General features: G+C 50.2%; 4 protein-coding genes across 4 annotated transcripts; 1 reads left to right on the top strand and 3 right to left on the bottom strand.

Annotated features, from left to right (window-relative positions):
- Positions 1-2,292: 2,292 nt before the first annotated feature.
- Positions 2,293-4,641, bottom strand: V8C40DRAFT_232599 (uncharacterized protein). The gene is made up of 3 exons (XM_083213171.1): positions 3,844-4,641; positions 2,548-3,779; positions 2,293-2,492 (listed from the first exon to the last, which is right to left on the bottom strand). The coding sequence occupies exons 1-2, from the start codon at positions 4,258-4,260 to the stop codon at positions 2,619-2,621; spliced, it is 1,578 nt and encodes a 525-aa protein (XP_083077729.1). The 5' UTR covers positions 4,261-4,641; the 3' UTR covers positions 2,293-2,492; positions 2,548-2,618.
- A 394-nt stretch (positions 4,642-5,035) lies between these two features.
- On the bottom strand, positions 5,036-6,474 carry V8C40DRAFT_93797 (uncharacterized protein). The gene has a single exon (XM_083223638.1). The coding sequence runs from the start codon at positions 5,909-5,911 to the stop codon at positions 5,420-5,422; it is 492 nt and encodes a 163-aa protein (XP_083077730.1). The 5' UTR covers positions 5,912-6,474; the 3' UTR covers positions 5,036-5,419.
- A 2,766-nt stretch (positions 6,475-9,240) lies between these two features.
- Positions 9,241-10,507, top strand: V8C40DRAFT_232607 (uncharacterized protein). Its single transcript, XM_083213172.1, has one exon. It carries the CDS (start codon positions 9,321-9,323, stop codon positions 10,263-10,265), a length of 945 nt encoding a protein of 314 aa, XP_083077731.1. The 5' UTR covers positions 9,241-9,320; the 3' UTR covers positions 10,266-10,507.
- Positions 10,394-13,446, bottom strand: V8C40DRAFT_232608 (ubiquitin-conjugating enzyme/RWD-like protein). Its single transcript, XM_083213173.1, has 8 exons — positions 12,801-13,446; positions 12,707-12,740; positions 12,498-12,592; positions 12,401-12,422; positions 12,245-12,341; positions 12,179-12,190; positions 11,946-12,114; positions 10,394-11,891 (listed from the first exon to the last, which is right to left on the bottom strand). Exons 1-8 carry the CDS (start codon positions 12,828-12,830, stop codon positions 11,010-11,012), a joined length of 1,341 nt encoding a protein of 446 aa, XP_083077732.1. The 5' UTR covers positions 12,831-13,446; the 3' UTR covers positions 10,394-11,009.
- Between the last annotated feature and the right edge of the window lie 258 nt (positions 13,447-13,704).

Raw genomic sequence — 13,704 nt, forward strand, 5'->3', positions numbered from 1 at the left:
AGAGCTGGGCGCACTTTGTTGGACTCACGGGACTGGGGGGCGGTCGAGGGCGGCTGCTGACAGCGCGTGGAGTCGCTGTGGTTTCTGAGGGGCGGCTAGTTTGGAGGTAATTTCCAGGTCGCCTGGTCGCTGATGGGCGCTGTGGTGCTTCTATGGCCTGGGCCGCTAATGGAGCAGGTTTCTGATACTCGGTAGCCCGGTGTCACAACGCCTGGCTGGCATGTACTGTTTACTTTTGGAGCTGCCAAGTCCTACGCTTTGTCGAAGCAGCAACACGACGGGATGAGCATTATGACGCTTTAATACTACCTGGCAGTAAGTCGCTGAGAGCTCAGCACCTTATAATTCCCCCTCCCAAACGAGGCGCACTTCGTCTCAGTTCGCTCAACTGCGCCACATCTAGATTCCAGCTCGTGTGTGGAAGCCCGCAGCATGGACTTGAACTTTTGCCGGCACTATCCCTGAGAGCGGCCGGATGAGTAAGGTAGATTGAACATTGAAGTCTTTTTCGTCAGAAGACGCCTGTGAAGTGCTTCATAGTGCTGGAGCTAATGTACGCAAGGCTGGGTTAGTGCTATCTAGAGCTGTGCCGCTACCTGGATGTGGTATCCCCAGGAGGTAGCAGTGGGTTTATACCAGGTAGACCCCTAGTTGATTCCATTCACCAACAGGACGCCAACATGTTGATCAAGAACCCTCGATTTTTAAGCAGTTATAAAGTGCTTGAGTTGTCTCGTGCTCATATATCTTAGTGCCAGGAACATGAGGGAAGCCATAAAAGGAAATACAAGAGAGTCGAAAAACTTAGCTCCCTTTCCGAAATCTTGTCAACGCCACATTCAAGTACCTTATCTCCATGTATACCGCGTACCTTGTTGATCGGTACCTTTGGTGATCGGTATTGATTCGGTACTTGTTGTGTGGCTTCTATTTTTGTTCGTTGCATCTGTCAGTTTTGATCCCTGTATCTGTCAAGTGTCGAGTGCAGCAAAGGTTACATGTAATCGCTCCATCATCCGCACTACAGAAGACAAATACTGGGTGCTCACTTGCGACCAAATATTACAAACACAGTCTATGAATACCTACCTACCTAGTACCTACCTAAAGAAAGGCAAGAAGAGGAAGCTTTTCATCTGATAAGCCAGCGTTCGTGTCGAAACGATCTATACGAAACTCAGCGCAAAACTTTACCGATTACACGGCGAACTGTTTCAGAGGCGTTAGAAAATCAGGCCAGGCCCTGCAGCTGCTGGTTAGATTTCGATATTCATTACCACTACGGAGTCGAATTATTATAGCCGAGATCAGCCCGGTTGAGATGGGCAAAGCCGGCCCGTTCCACAAGCCCTTGCTCTAAGGTTTGAGCATAAGTTGGTAAGCATAAAAAAATGCCCTTTCGTGTCTGATCTCATTGAGTTGAGCACACTTCCAACTCTACTGTACTCGTACTCATCGTGCCGGGACGGCATGGGCCAGGGGAGTGTCGAATCGACGGGTTTAGGGGTTCGCGCTTAAGTAGCTTAGCGATTCTGTTTGATAAATATTGACGGCCTACGGAGTTGTTTCCACAGAGACACAGTTGCTTCAAAGAGCTCCCCCGTACCAAAACAGCTGCATAACACACAGCTCCTTAATTGTCAGGTCGAGCACCTGTTGCTACATAGAGCCTTTTCGTCCGGTCTTTTTGGCTAGCCTTATCCGCCTCTGCTAGATCTCTGTATTCTGCTGCTGGTACCCCGTAACTACTGCTACAAGACCCTGGATACCAGCCTTGGGCCATCCATCACTTTTCCCTTTTTTTTCTCCTGCGGCGCAACGCGGCACCTGCACGGCACTGCAGTGTTTGATGTGCAACCTTGCGCGCTTATTTCTTAAAGGAGGCGGGCTGGCTGCTATGACGTCTAGGCACATGCACCCAAGCCAGGTACCTTGGTAGGGAGTAAATGCCTGGTGCGCATAGCGAAATCCCTCAACTCCAATTGCAAGTCTCATTCATATTGTACGAGCACTATAGATGCCACATTTGCCCTTTTCCCTCGTATCCACGAGTACGAACACATGGATGCTTCATGGGTGTCTAAAAATGGGATTACAAGCACGCCTTTCAGCAGCTTTCAGCGCTGGGCTATACGTGTATATGCCTGTAGGTTTGCGGTCAGGGGCCCTCCGCAGTGGCCTCTGCCGGACAGGGTCAAGAAACGGGCTGCTTTTGTCTGTATCTCCAGTCGGGGCCTGGACATCATTACACTGCTTCAGTGAGAATGAGAAGATGAGGTACAAGTATTACTAAGGTATATTATTTCTCATTCAAACACTATTCAAATTCATACCTACTACAGACGTAGCTTTGCGCCGCAGCTGAATCCATCGTTCATTGCTTTCTCCCCACAAACTTCACCTTCACCCCAGCAACAAGAAAAGTAAACCCATCAATAAGACGTCAACAGTCAAGTCCTACATGGCGGTATCAATCGAGCGATTGGTGCCACCTTAGACAGGTTAGTACGGTCAGGCAGATTCTTGTGCTGCGCTGTAATACCGTACCTGCGTCCACGCGCTCGAAGAAAACTCCCGTATTCGCCTTTTTCCTTTCAAGCCCCCCTGGCCACTTATTTTTAGACCATCTTTTTCAGCCTCTTTTCAATCTTCTCGCGCCCCTCCAAAGTCCGCCACACTTCGTGGGGTGCCTCGTCCACGATATCCCAATGCAGAAGCTTATCAGTCAGCCCCGTCAGGTCCTTCTGCTTGCTCGCCCAATTATCGTCGTTCTTGATCTTGAGCCCCGAGCTAATCACGGTCAGCGGCGTGTCCTTTTCCTGGATCTGCCTGCTGCTGTCGACGTCGCGCTTGGTGAAGGAGTTGAGCACCAAGCTCTCCTGCAGCTTGGCAAAGATGAACTTGCCCGTCTGCGGAGCGGATCGGCCGTAGATGCGGTCGCGGCTGGAGCGTCCTTTAAACAGCGCGCCCGGAATGCGATCCAGCCCAAGCGGCGAGATGGCGCCTCGCAACCACAGCCAGAAGCCTCGGCCTGGCGCTGCGCCGGGGCCCAGCAGATCTTCGTGCAGGGGGTCGATCAACAGCAGGCCCCGGACGTCGTGACTGTGGCGGGCTGAAAACACTCGCGAGTACAAGGAGCCGATGCCCGCGCTAGCAAGAACCCAGGGCCCTCCCTCTCCTGCTTTGGCCAGGGCCTCGCTCAAGGCGTCCACCACGAAGCCGGCGGATGACGGCGACGGGGCGGTATCAGACCAAGCCAGCCCTGGCCGGTCTGCGAAGCAATAGCGAGAAATGGACCCGTTCTTGACCGCATTGTCTGCGAAATCCCATAGGCCGTACTCGACGGGCCACTCGCCTCCCTCGAAGAGGACGGTTGTGACTGCTTTGCCGTTGTCGTCCGTCTTGTTCCCATGGCAGTACAGGTGGATACGATATTTGTTATCGTCGACCCAGTACAGCTTGCCAGGTGGTGCAACTCTTGCGTCGAGAGCTCGGAGGATGATGTTTAGCGTTATCAGGACAGCGGCCACCACCATGACAGAGTAGCCAATGGTTGAGAGCAGAACCTCGAGCCATTCTGAGAGCGTTCTTCTCGTTTCAGGACGGCCGGTCAATCTCTCTTCCTCCTCTTCCTTGCCCCATTTCACAGTCCTGTCCGCGACCACGGCCCATATACTCATGAGTAGCGCCCATATGACACTAACAATTCCGACCCAGCCCTCTTCGTACCTAGTCTTCTGGACTGAGAGGAGAAGAATCATGTCGAGCGTGAGAAAAGCCTACCGCCCGCATCTTTCGCTTTAGCATTCATCCGTGGTAAGTTTCAGCAGCTGCAGTACTTACGGCAATTATTATTCCGAGTATCCTCACTGCTTTGGAAGGCACACCAAAGAATAGCAAGGTGAAGAACAAGATGGACAGCGTCAAGCTCGCATAGCCAAATGCAAAGAAGCCGCTCCCCTTTGTGTGGAACCCAGGAGCCGTCGCAAATGCAGACACAAGCAGAATCACCCACCACAAGAACGTCAGTGCCGTAAAGAACAATGTCAGGTAGCGGAGCATGCGAATGCTGAAGAGGTTATACGGCGACACTGCAGGATCATCAGGGGCGAGGAAGTCCCTATTGGAGTTGACGCGGTTGGGCAGCAGTCGAGTGTATTCGTCTGGTGGCCGCTCACCTTCCGCATTGTCAATCCGATCCTCTGGGCGAATGTCTTGCTCGTCGTCGTCGTCCATTTTGTTAGTGGTAAACAACGGCATAGTAAAAAACAGGAAGAAAGATGGACGATGGGGGCTTTCTGGAACCAGCAGCTACCCCATGAACTGTTACTGCTGAAAAGCTTCAAATTGAAGGAATTAAGAAAAAAAGAAAGAGAAAATAAAAAATCCAAAAGCTACAGCCTCCTACAATTCGATTCGCCTCCACACAAGCTCCCCGATCCGTGCCCATTAGTGTCTGTCAATCGTCAAAGCAGTGTCATTCTGATCCCGAGATTGCAAAAGTGCATACGTCATAGTACCGACACCATTTAGCCCGCATCCACCAATAGCCATGTTCCCGCGCCCATCCATCTGCGACTTTTGCTCCGGATTTCTCAATTGGACTCGTACCAGATCGATCTAGCCTCTGGATAAAAGAAGGTTTTGTGTTGCTTACAAGCTTGGCGATTGGCGATTGACGCGGATTAATGTGGTGGCTCACGATCATGTGATGCATCTTTTCACCTCAAGGCTGAGCCGCTAGAACATGTTTGTGTTCTGAGACATCTCGGAATTAACTTGCATGACGTGTAGGACAGCCGTTTATTTACAACTACAAGTATTTACTTGGGTAATAAAATCACGGTTCTTTCAAGTATCTACTACTATAGCTATATTCCACCAGTATCTGCTACCATCTGCTACTATAGCTATATTTCTCTACTATCTGCTACTGTAGCCTGGTACATCTATCCAGTACTGAGTACCTATCATTTGAGACACGAGATGATGAATAGCAAAGTGAATAGGCGTTCCCTCTTAAAATGTTTATATGTGTAATTGTACCACACTGCCAGGTCGGGTGATTCCAACTGAGACTGCAATGTCTCAATCATGCATTAGGATATCAATTCGGACTGTAACCACCTAGTGCTGTATTTCCATTATTCCATATAGTACCTAGAGAAGCAAAACTAAACGGGGTATTGAACTAATCTACAACTCATTCAGCTACGTATGCATATAAAGGCGCCTCGCCAATGCCCCATAAGGTACTGGCTGCTCTAGCCCTCGATGTCATGTAGCAAAAGAAGATGATCATAAAAAGAAGCCATTTCGATGTTGTCGACGCAAATCATAAGCTCGTAAAGTTCGTAAAAGGGCATTCTAGAAAGAAAGAGAAAAAGAACAGAAAAGAAAAACTCCCATCTTTCTATTCTTACTCTTCCCATGGCGCGATTGTATTGCAGACTTTGCTACTCTTCACACTTGGTAGCGACGAAACGCTGCTCGACACTGACTGAGAGCCGCGGCTATGTCTAACACCTGATGCCGATGTCTCCTTTACTCGAACTTTTTCCTTGAGGGCCTTCTCGGGGGTAGGACCTGATGTAGATGTAATAGCATCCAGTGGCACTTTTCCCAGAGGAGAGTGCATCTTTGCCGCGGCTTGTGGATCTTTGATGTCGATGCCGTGCTTTTTGAATGCGTCCTTTTTTTGGTCTTTCATCGCTTGAGCTGAGGGTTCGCTGGTCGCCAGCCAATTCTTGACCTGTGACATCCAGCGGGGACGTCTCTTTTCGGACGTCGTGGTGTATTCAGATCGAGGTTCCTCGCTACTCAATGAAGGGTCATATTCGCCACGGGATTGATTCGATGTATTCATGGACCTCGATGCGGAGCTCGCAGCGCCCGAGGTTGAAGAAGCCATTCTGGTGGTTTGTTTGAAAGGGAGGAGAAAGATTGGGTCGTATTTTGAGCTGCGAGAGCTTGTACTCGTAGCTACCCAATCTAGGGGGTTTTCTAGCGGCGCGTCTGTAGACAAAGACACTGGTCGGCCATCGGCTTTACCTTCACAGGGAGTAATAACCGTCTCCTGATGGCGTTCGAGGTTGTATTGTCCTAAAGACAGCCTTTGCGATGGTGAAAGTCTCTTGAAGTGTTGGTCTGAATTTGGCAACGTCGCGCCGGTTGGTGAAGTGCCTTGACTACCCGTGCTTGGCGACAGGTACAACTGGCTCGAGGTTGGGTTGATTGAAGAGCTTCGCGATAGGAAGCGATTCAGTAGTGGGCTTCTATCCACATCAGAAGATGCCGGGTGCTATCCGCCGTATGTCTGAGTGGTCGAGATGGGACTTCGGGATGGGACAGTGCTCTCGACGAGACGTGGGTAATTCTGATTCGGAGGGGTTGTAAAAGAATCTCGCGCTGCTTTTGGCGATAGCGAATTGCGTGAAACAAGAGACGTCTTTCCAGTGAGAGAAAATGGATATGAAAAGTTGCGAAATCCGATAGTGCGAGATAGCGAGGTTGATGGCAACGTGAGCTGATGATCTGAGCAAGGCGAAGAAGTGTCGACGGGCGAAGGAGCAGACATAGTCTTCCAAGAATATTCGGCGAGCAAGCGATGAGATTGATAGATTATTGTTCGGACATGACCAATTGGAGGTTGAGAGAATCCGAGTTGCAATTCAAGTAGAATGCTCGTCGGCGAAGGATCCCCGCGATTACGGCAGACAATGCTTGACTAGAATTCCACGCTTGGAAGCGACGACGAGAGGGAGACAAGATATTATCGAAGCAGGCGAAATCTCAGATATGTTTTCAGATATGAAGATGCGAAGGAGTCGTAAAGTTGACTTGAGATGGAAATTCTGCATGTGGCGTTGAACCAGCGTAGAAGACAAGACGCACCGCTGATGGTAGAACGCTCAGCGGCTTCTTTATGGTAGAATCGAGTCAGTTGATCCGAAGGGAGCCTCGAAAATAGATCAAGACTAAAAATAATGTGGAGGACGAAGGCCCAAGTTGTCGGGATGTGGCAGAAAAGTTCAAGTTTATTGCCCAGAAGGGGGTAGTTCTTGGGAACTAAATCGCGGCTCCAGGCCACGAGGCGGCGGGCTCGGCACGTTTCTGAAATGCCTGTGAGTGACTGTCCCTGCCAGTGTTTTCTCTCCGGTATTTCTACTATTGTTAAGAGCAGACAATCAACATAATGAGCAGCGGACCATTCACCCAGGGCTGACAACAGCTCAGTCTCAACCGAAGGACTAAAGACAATGCCACTTTGTCATATGATGAATACGAACACTTCTTCACCTTCTTTCTTCAAGCTCGCCTCCTTGCTTGCCTAGCCCCAGTTCCCGTCCCTTTCACCTGCAAACGATGGCTCACATGTAACTGCACGCACGGTACGGCCTTTTTTCGCGTTCCCATTCCATCGCTTCTGGGCCAATATCCGACACTAGAGGCGAAAGCAGTCGTTTAGCATCCATCCATGGACCAACTGCAGCGGGCTCCTGGGATTGGCCACAGCCGCGTCGAGAATATTGGCTTGGATCTCACTTGGGGCGGCATGCTGCAGATTGGCGCGCAATAGTTTGGCTGCCCAACAACAGGGGGATGTGCCGTTGTGTCATTTCTCACGTTCTGTTTCTGTTTCTTCCCTGCACAAGCCGCCCCAAGAAGATTAAAGCTAACAGACGATGGACGCCACTAGTGATTTCTGCCCTCGATATGTTACAAAAGTTGATGCAGCACAGGCTCTAAAAGGAGAAGCCCGATATTCGATATTGCTCGGACTGCATCCGCGACCTTCTAGCGGCGACAGCTGAGCATCATGTGGCGTCCACGTTGCGATGGATCCCATGGCAACAGAATTCGATGCGACTTTGTTCTCGGCAAGCCACAAAGCCCGCTTTACGACGGGAAGTTTGGGGAAAACAAAGGATCAGCACTCCAATTGGAACGAAGTTGGGGAGCCGCCCATCCGCGGAAAAGAGGTTTCCCATGGGTGTGTAGCATCAACTAGCCACTTCGTCATTATATTGCACGTTCCGCGGCGCACAGTTCTTTTTTCGGATCTAGAAGTTCTTCTGGGTCATTCCCAGTGTCATTAGCGATGGATATACGTGGATAAAGACACTGGAAGGGCACTAATACTGCGAGAAGAAACTTTCGTCTCTTGGTTTGAGGTACTACTGCAGGGTCCAGTGAGTGAACGAAGGGAACCTTTGAAGACCAATAAGGCCCTTGGACAACTGCTTGTTATTATTCGCGCATACATAGTGCCACGCCTGTTGATGCGCCCTTTGTGAAGTCATGGGGGATCTGGAATGGCAACCAAGTCCCTGTTGTTGGTTCTTGCGAAAGACATTGCTGTGACAGGGTTGTTGCTTTGGAAAGGGTTAGCTCCCGTAGTTAATCGAGATGCTGGTCGATCAGCTACAGCAAAGTAGCTTCTCCAACAGAAGGTCTAGACTTTTGGAAGCTGGCAGATCAAGCGGGAATATTGCCGTTGCAAGTTAGCCAGAGCTTTGCTTTTTCGAGGTCTGTATAGTAGAGTCATTGATGACGAGTCCCTTCTAGGCCAATTTACTTTGTTTCTATTTGTAAATTAAATATTTAGTAAAGCTGAGCCATAAGAGGAGAGCCCTTGAGAATGAATCGCTAGGGCTCGTTGCACATATACAGCCAAGAGTCTTTTCTATGGCTGTGAAACCTTTGTCAGTTCACTCGCAGCTGCATGGTATAATGCCAGCCATATTATACGAGAACCCATTTTATTTCAGCCGCACTCCTACCTCGTTGCAACATTACAGTTACCTGCCCAGCTGAAATGCAGAAGCCCGAGCCTATTTTTGAATCATTTCGGCTCAGTGATGCCAATGTCTCAGTGAGACCAACAGCGTTGTTGGTGACCGTGATATAGGTAGGTTCTTTTGCCATTGAAGCTACCCTGCATGGGTATAGATACATTCAGCAGCCCAAATTTGCTACCGAGCATCCCAAGTCCATTTCAAGATACACGCAGTGATGATACTAAATTATAAAGAAATATTGCTGTCGTAGAAAAAAAAATAGCGATAGTAGCAGAAAGTAGCAGAAAGTAGCGACAGTAGTAAAAAGTAGCGACAATAGTAGAAAGTAGTGAGAGTAGCAAAAAGTAGCGATAGAAGCCGCAGGCAGTAATAACGGCAGATGGTACTCAAGGAATCGTTTAGTAGAGATAAAATTGTATATCTCTACAGCAGCTGATAATGACACCCAAGGCCATTCTCTGTGAGTTCTGTGACAGCTTGGAGGGATTGCATCATGAGCTTACTAAGGCACCTCAAACAATGACATCGGCCCATCGAACTCTACGCCTCAAACTTGAACCAAACACCAAACCATCCCATCAGCCACGTATACCAACGTTATCGCATCAACACATCCAAACTCTCGCCCCCCCCATCCATCGGCCAAGCAAAATCTCGCCCTCCCCCCTTTTCTGGCCGCCAAGTTTCTCGCCGCTGGCCCCGGCGCATTGTGCGCTGAACATGGCCCCGGCACTCACCATCTCGACAAACATGGACTCCCGACCCTCGTCGCCCGTGCCGCCTCCCATGTCGCCCATCACGCCCACTTTGCCTCCCGCACAGCTCTCGTCCAGCGATGCAGCAAACAAAGGCAGCAGAACCGTCACCGCCGTGCCCGTGCCCGTGCCGCCTACCGCCGCCGCGGCGCAACAACAGCCCGCGCGCTCGACCCTGTCGCACTCGCAGCAGTCTGATCAAGTCGGCCTGCCGCCGCCGCCCTCGAAGCCGATCGAGTTCGAGTCCAACCCCGACGTCATCGCCCTCAAGTCGGCCATCGCCGTGCTGCAGATGCAGAGGATGCGCGCGACGGCCGACATCCAGGCCCTCAGCCAGATCAAGAACGAGGCCGTGGAGCACCCGGACGAGTTCGCCCGTGACTTGGCCATGGGGAAAGTCGGCCGGGGAGCGCAGCCTGACGACGAGACGACCCGCGCATGGGTCGCGCAACCGATACCAAAGGCCCAGGATGTGGTCCGCTGCCCGCCCATCAACTGGTCGCAGTACGCAGTCGTGGGCGAATCCCTCGACAAGTTACACGCCGAACAAGTGAGCCGGCCTACGCAGGGCACGCCGGCGACTATTGGCGCTGGAGGCGTGTATCAGTTCAAGGGTGGCGATGGCAAGCAAGAAGAATATCCTGGCGTGGCAGCTCCGTATGCGCCGCTCAAGGACAAGATTGAAAAGAAGACGAAGAGTAGGAAATGAGCGCCACTGGTTGGTTGGTTATCTATTTTACATGTTTTCTTATTTTCTGTTTCACGGTATTATGATTTACGTATGGACGACAAATGGGACTGGACAACAGAGACTGCATACAATCACGGCGTTTGGGATATAGATGATCGTGCTGGTGCACAAATTTTGTCAGAAGAAATGACTGAACCAGTCAACTCTATTTCATAATCAAGAGTTGCCTTTTCCACTTCAATAGCATCCATAATAGTGAGAACATGTCTGTATGAACCAAGATGGCTGCATTGCAAACTTGCCTCGACCATGAGTCATACCCGTAATCCTGGAGTGTCTCACTAGATGAGATGTCGTCCTCTCTCCATCTCCCCCAGGCTGTCGATCAAAGGTGAAATCATACGCCACGAGCAGTAATATCAATCTGGTCTTTCCTCTCCTCTAGCGCCATCTAGAAGTATCGAATAAAGGTAAAACGCCCCTTTGTCGCTAGGCGCACCATAAATCCCAACTGCCTTTCCGAGAAAACAAAGGGAATAAAGGCAGGGGGGCAAGGAAAGAGATAAACGGTCTGCTAAAACGCCGCCAAAGCCCTATCGCAGGATGCAGCCTGAAAACAAAAAGCAATAATAGGTAAAGCACGGCACGCTAAATGGTTGTTTTGCTCTCAAGAGAGATAAACTCATCACTCGGGGAATTCCCTGGTACTTGGTCAGTGAAGCTTTCCAACAAGAAGGACGGGCAAAGTTCACAAGCCGTTTCTTACTCCATGCTCATTTGCACTGATCTCCGTAGACGGCGGTTGTATAGCTTCTTGTCCTCTGGCTTGTTTCCCCAAAACATCTTAGTGGCCTCGGGGTTGACAATCTTCCTCGGATCATATGCCGGCTCATCCTCTTCAAGCATCTCAAAAATGGCATCGATATGAGACTTGACGTCCTCCACCTTCATAGGGTTGGGAGTGTAACATGCCGTACCATCGGCGGCAATGAGATGATGGAAAAGCTTGGTCTCAAATTTGACCCGCGGTTGCTCATTTGGGAACCGAGTGCTGAAGGCTATTCTGATGCGGAAGAGGCCACCATCGAGATTCGTCATCGGCCTTCCAAAGTATGTAATCAACCAGACAAAGGGGTTATTGTCTTCCAGAACCACACTATGCGGCATATCGCCCCGCGACAGGTAGGCCGACACTTGGTCAAACTGATGCTGCAAATTAACGGCAACTGTCGATTCCCCTGCTTTAGATGTGAGGCCTTCTTCTGCCCACCGTGCTGTTTCTGCATCAAGCGCGTCTTTGATGGCTTTGAGTCTACGCTCGAGCTCCGGATAGTTGAAGCGGCCATCCATCGAGTTGGACCCCGGAGACTCGAATGGCATCCTCACAAACGCCTGTAGAGGTTCCACCTCGGATTTACCCTGTTCCACGGCAGCCATATATGAATCATAATACCAAAGAAATCGACGCTTGCACAAGTCCTTGAACGGCTCAAAAGGGTTATTGGCCTCTTCTAGTTGCTCATCATAGTCCAAGTCCTTGGAATCGAGACCTTCAGGGGGCGGTGCACTGGCACCATTGGGCTGCAGTCCAAGATAGCCCTCAAGACGTTGAATAACAGAGATTCTTAGAGTTTCGTGTTGTATCTGCAAGTAGATTAGAACGACTCATGTGCGGAATGAACGGTACCATATCCTTACCTTTTGGACGTAGTGCTTTTGAGCTTGCTTATCGGATGCTTCATTTGCATTCTCGAATCCAGGTTCGTTTTCGTACGGATTTGCTGACATCAGACTCTGTATTGATAACAGTATCGACTCTAGCCCCTGTGCTGACGACCACTCTTCACCGCGCTCTCCTCTCCATGTGCTATTGACAAGTTAGAAATCCCTTAGAATTACCGTATCATGTGGATGACTTGGAAGGAAAATACCCTAGGATTGACCTTTGAGAAGATTAGTAGGCAGCAAATGAGCAAGGGTAGGGTTTGTGTACTGACAGACAAACTTTGCCGCTGGAGTAGATATTGGGGTTAAATCGGCAACGCCCTCCATTTGTCGTAATGCCCTGAACGTTGGGAGACTTTGAAGGATAATCTTGGTTTGTAAGCGCCTTGCGTGTAGCCAACTGCATAGAGAAAAACGTTGGCCCTCACCTCTGTTAAACCTGATGGCAAACTTGATTGCGGTATTAGCACGGTGTTCGGGTATGCGATGCCACCCAATGTCTGCTAGACACTACCATAAGCTTACCTCAAAGAACCCAAATTCGTAGGGAGTCTCATGCGGGCCCATGATCAGGGCTCTGACATTGCGAACGTCGACATCACGACAGGCGACTGCAATGGCTGTAGAAGCGAGGAAATGCCGGTTAGCATGAAATCATTGGTGGCCTACCACCTACCACCTACTAGGTAGTAGGTAATAGCCGTCATGGTGAAGTTGAGATCAAAGTCACATACCCAGATCTGATCCCTTTTGGATGTCGCTGAGCTCCTATGGGTAGCGCTGATCAGCCATGTGACGCCCGCAAACCGACTTGTAAAGCAGCCAAACCTTGGAGATGCGAATGATGGATTGATCCATGACGCTGGCCTCGAAGCTGATGTTAAAGGCGAGGCGCTGTGATGGGGAGTATCAAGATGAGCATCTGCAGAGGCAGCCAGCGGGAGAATTGGAGAGTGAGGCAGCCTCCGGCAGCGGAATCTTCATATGCAAAGGGCTGAGTTATGCCAGGCGAATGCAGTTCAGTTGGTGAATTTAATGCCTTGCTTGCCTTGCAGTGGCAGAAGCCTGTTCAGGCAAGGAGGGGTTGAGCCGAGTGAATCAAAGTTAGCGGGCAGCTGCCTTGCGTGCAGGCTGGCCTAAGGATCTACCAAGAGGCGGGAGGGAGGATTGGCACTCGATAAGAATTGATGGAAGATGGAAGATGAAATGCGAGAAATGGAATACGACAAAGCCAAACTCATGGCATTGATTAGATAGTCAGCGGTGAAAGAGGAGAAACAGAGAAAGCTCGAGCACAAGACAAAGGTTGATGCAAACATGCGTGCCACCAGAACGCCTCGTCGGAGAGCCAACAGCCCAGCCCAGCGGGTACTTACATGCAGGCGGGGGACGTTGTATATTCAGCTGCTAACCTATAGAGGCTGGAGTGCTGTCGGGGCTGTCGTTACTCCTCAACTAACATGGACTGATGGGGTAGGTGAGCAGTATTAATTCCCATGGATGGAAACTCTATCGGACTTTTTAATGTTTAGCCACCTACGAGTACTACAGGCTATTTAGGATGCTAGACAAGGCGTGGTGAGCAGCATTGATGTTGCATGTAGATGCCCAAGGGAGATCTGGCCCAAAGTAGTACCTAATCGAATCTCGAAGACTCATATTGGCTCTACCTGTTATCTTCGAGGTCCCTTATAATTACCCGTAGCTTGATAGACGGGTACCTTTTAATACC

The sequence above is a fragment of the Trichoderma camerunense genome, assembly GCF_050948025.1.
Source record: "Trichoderma camerunense strain CBS 138272 chromosome Unknown V8C40scaffold_2, whole genome shotgun sequence".
In the NCBI taxonomy this organism is placed as follows: domain Eukaryota; kingdom Fungi; phylum Ascomycota; class Sordariomycetes; order Hypocreales; family Hypocreaceae; genus Trichoderma; species Trichoderma camerunense.

Coding starts and splice junctions, on each gene's coding strand:
- V8C40DRAFT_232599 (XM_083213171.1), bottom strand. CDS start 4,260: ATGCCGTTGTTTACCACTAACAAAATGGACGACGACGACGAGCAAGAC. Junction 3,780..3,843: donor TACTCGGAATAATAATTGCC/GTAAGTACTGCA, acceptor TGCGGGCGGTAG/GCTTTTCTCACGCTCGACAT.
- V8C40DRAFT_232607 (XM_083213172.1), top strand. CDS start 9,321: ATGACATCGGCCCATCGAACTCTACGCCTCAAACTTGAACCAAACACC.
- V8C40DRAFT_232608 (XM_083213173.1), bottom strand. CDS start 12,830: ATGGATCAATCCATCATTCGCATCTCCAAG. Junction 12,423..12,497: donor ACGAATTTGGGTTCTTTGAG/GTAAGCTTATGG, acceptor ACCGCAATCAAG/TTTGCCATCAGGTTTAACAG. Junction 11,892..11,945: donor AAAAGCACTACGTCCAAAAG/GTAAGGATATGG, acceptor ATCTACTTGCAG/ATACAACACGAAACTCTAAG.
- V8C40DRAFT_93797 (XM_083223638.1), bottom strand. CDS start 5,911: ATGGCTTCTTCAACCTCGGGCGCTGCGAGCTCCGCATCGAGGTCCATG.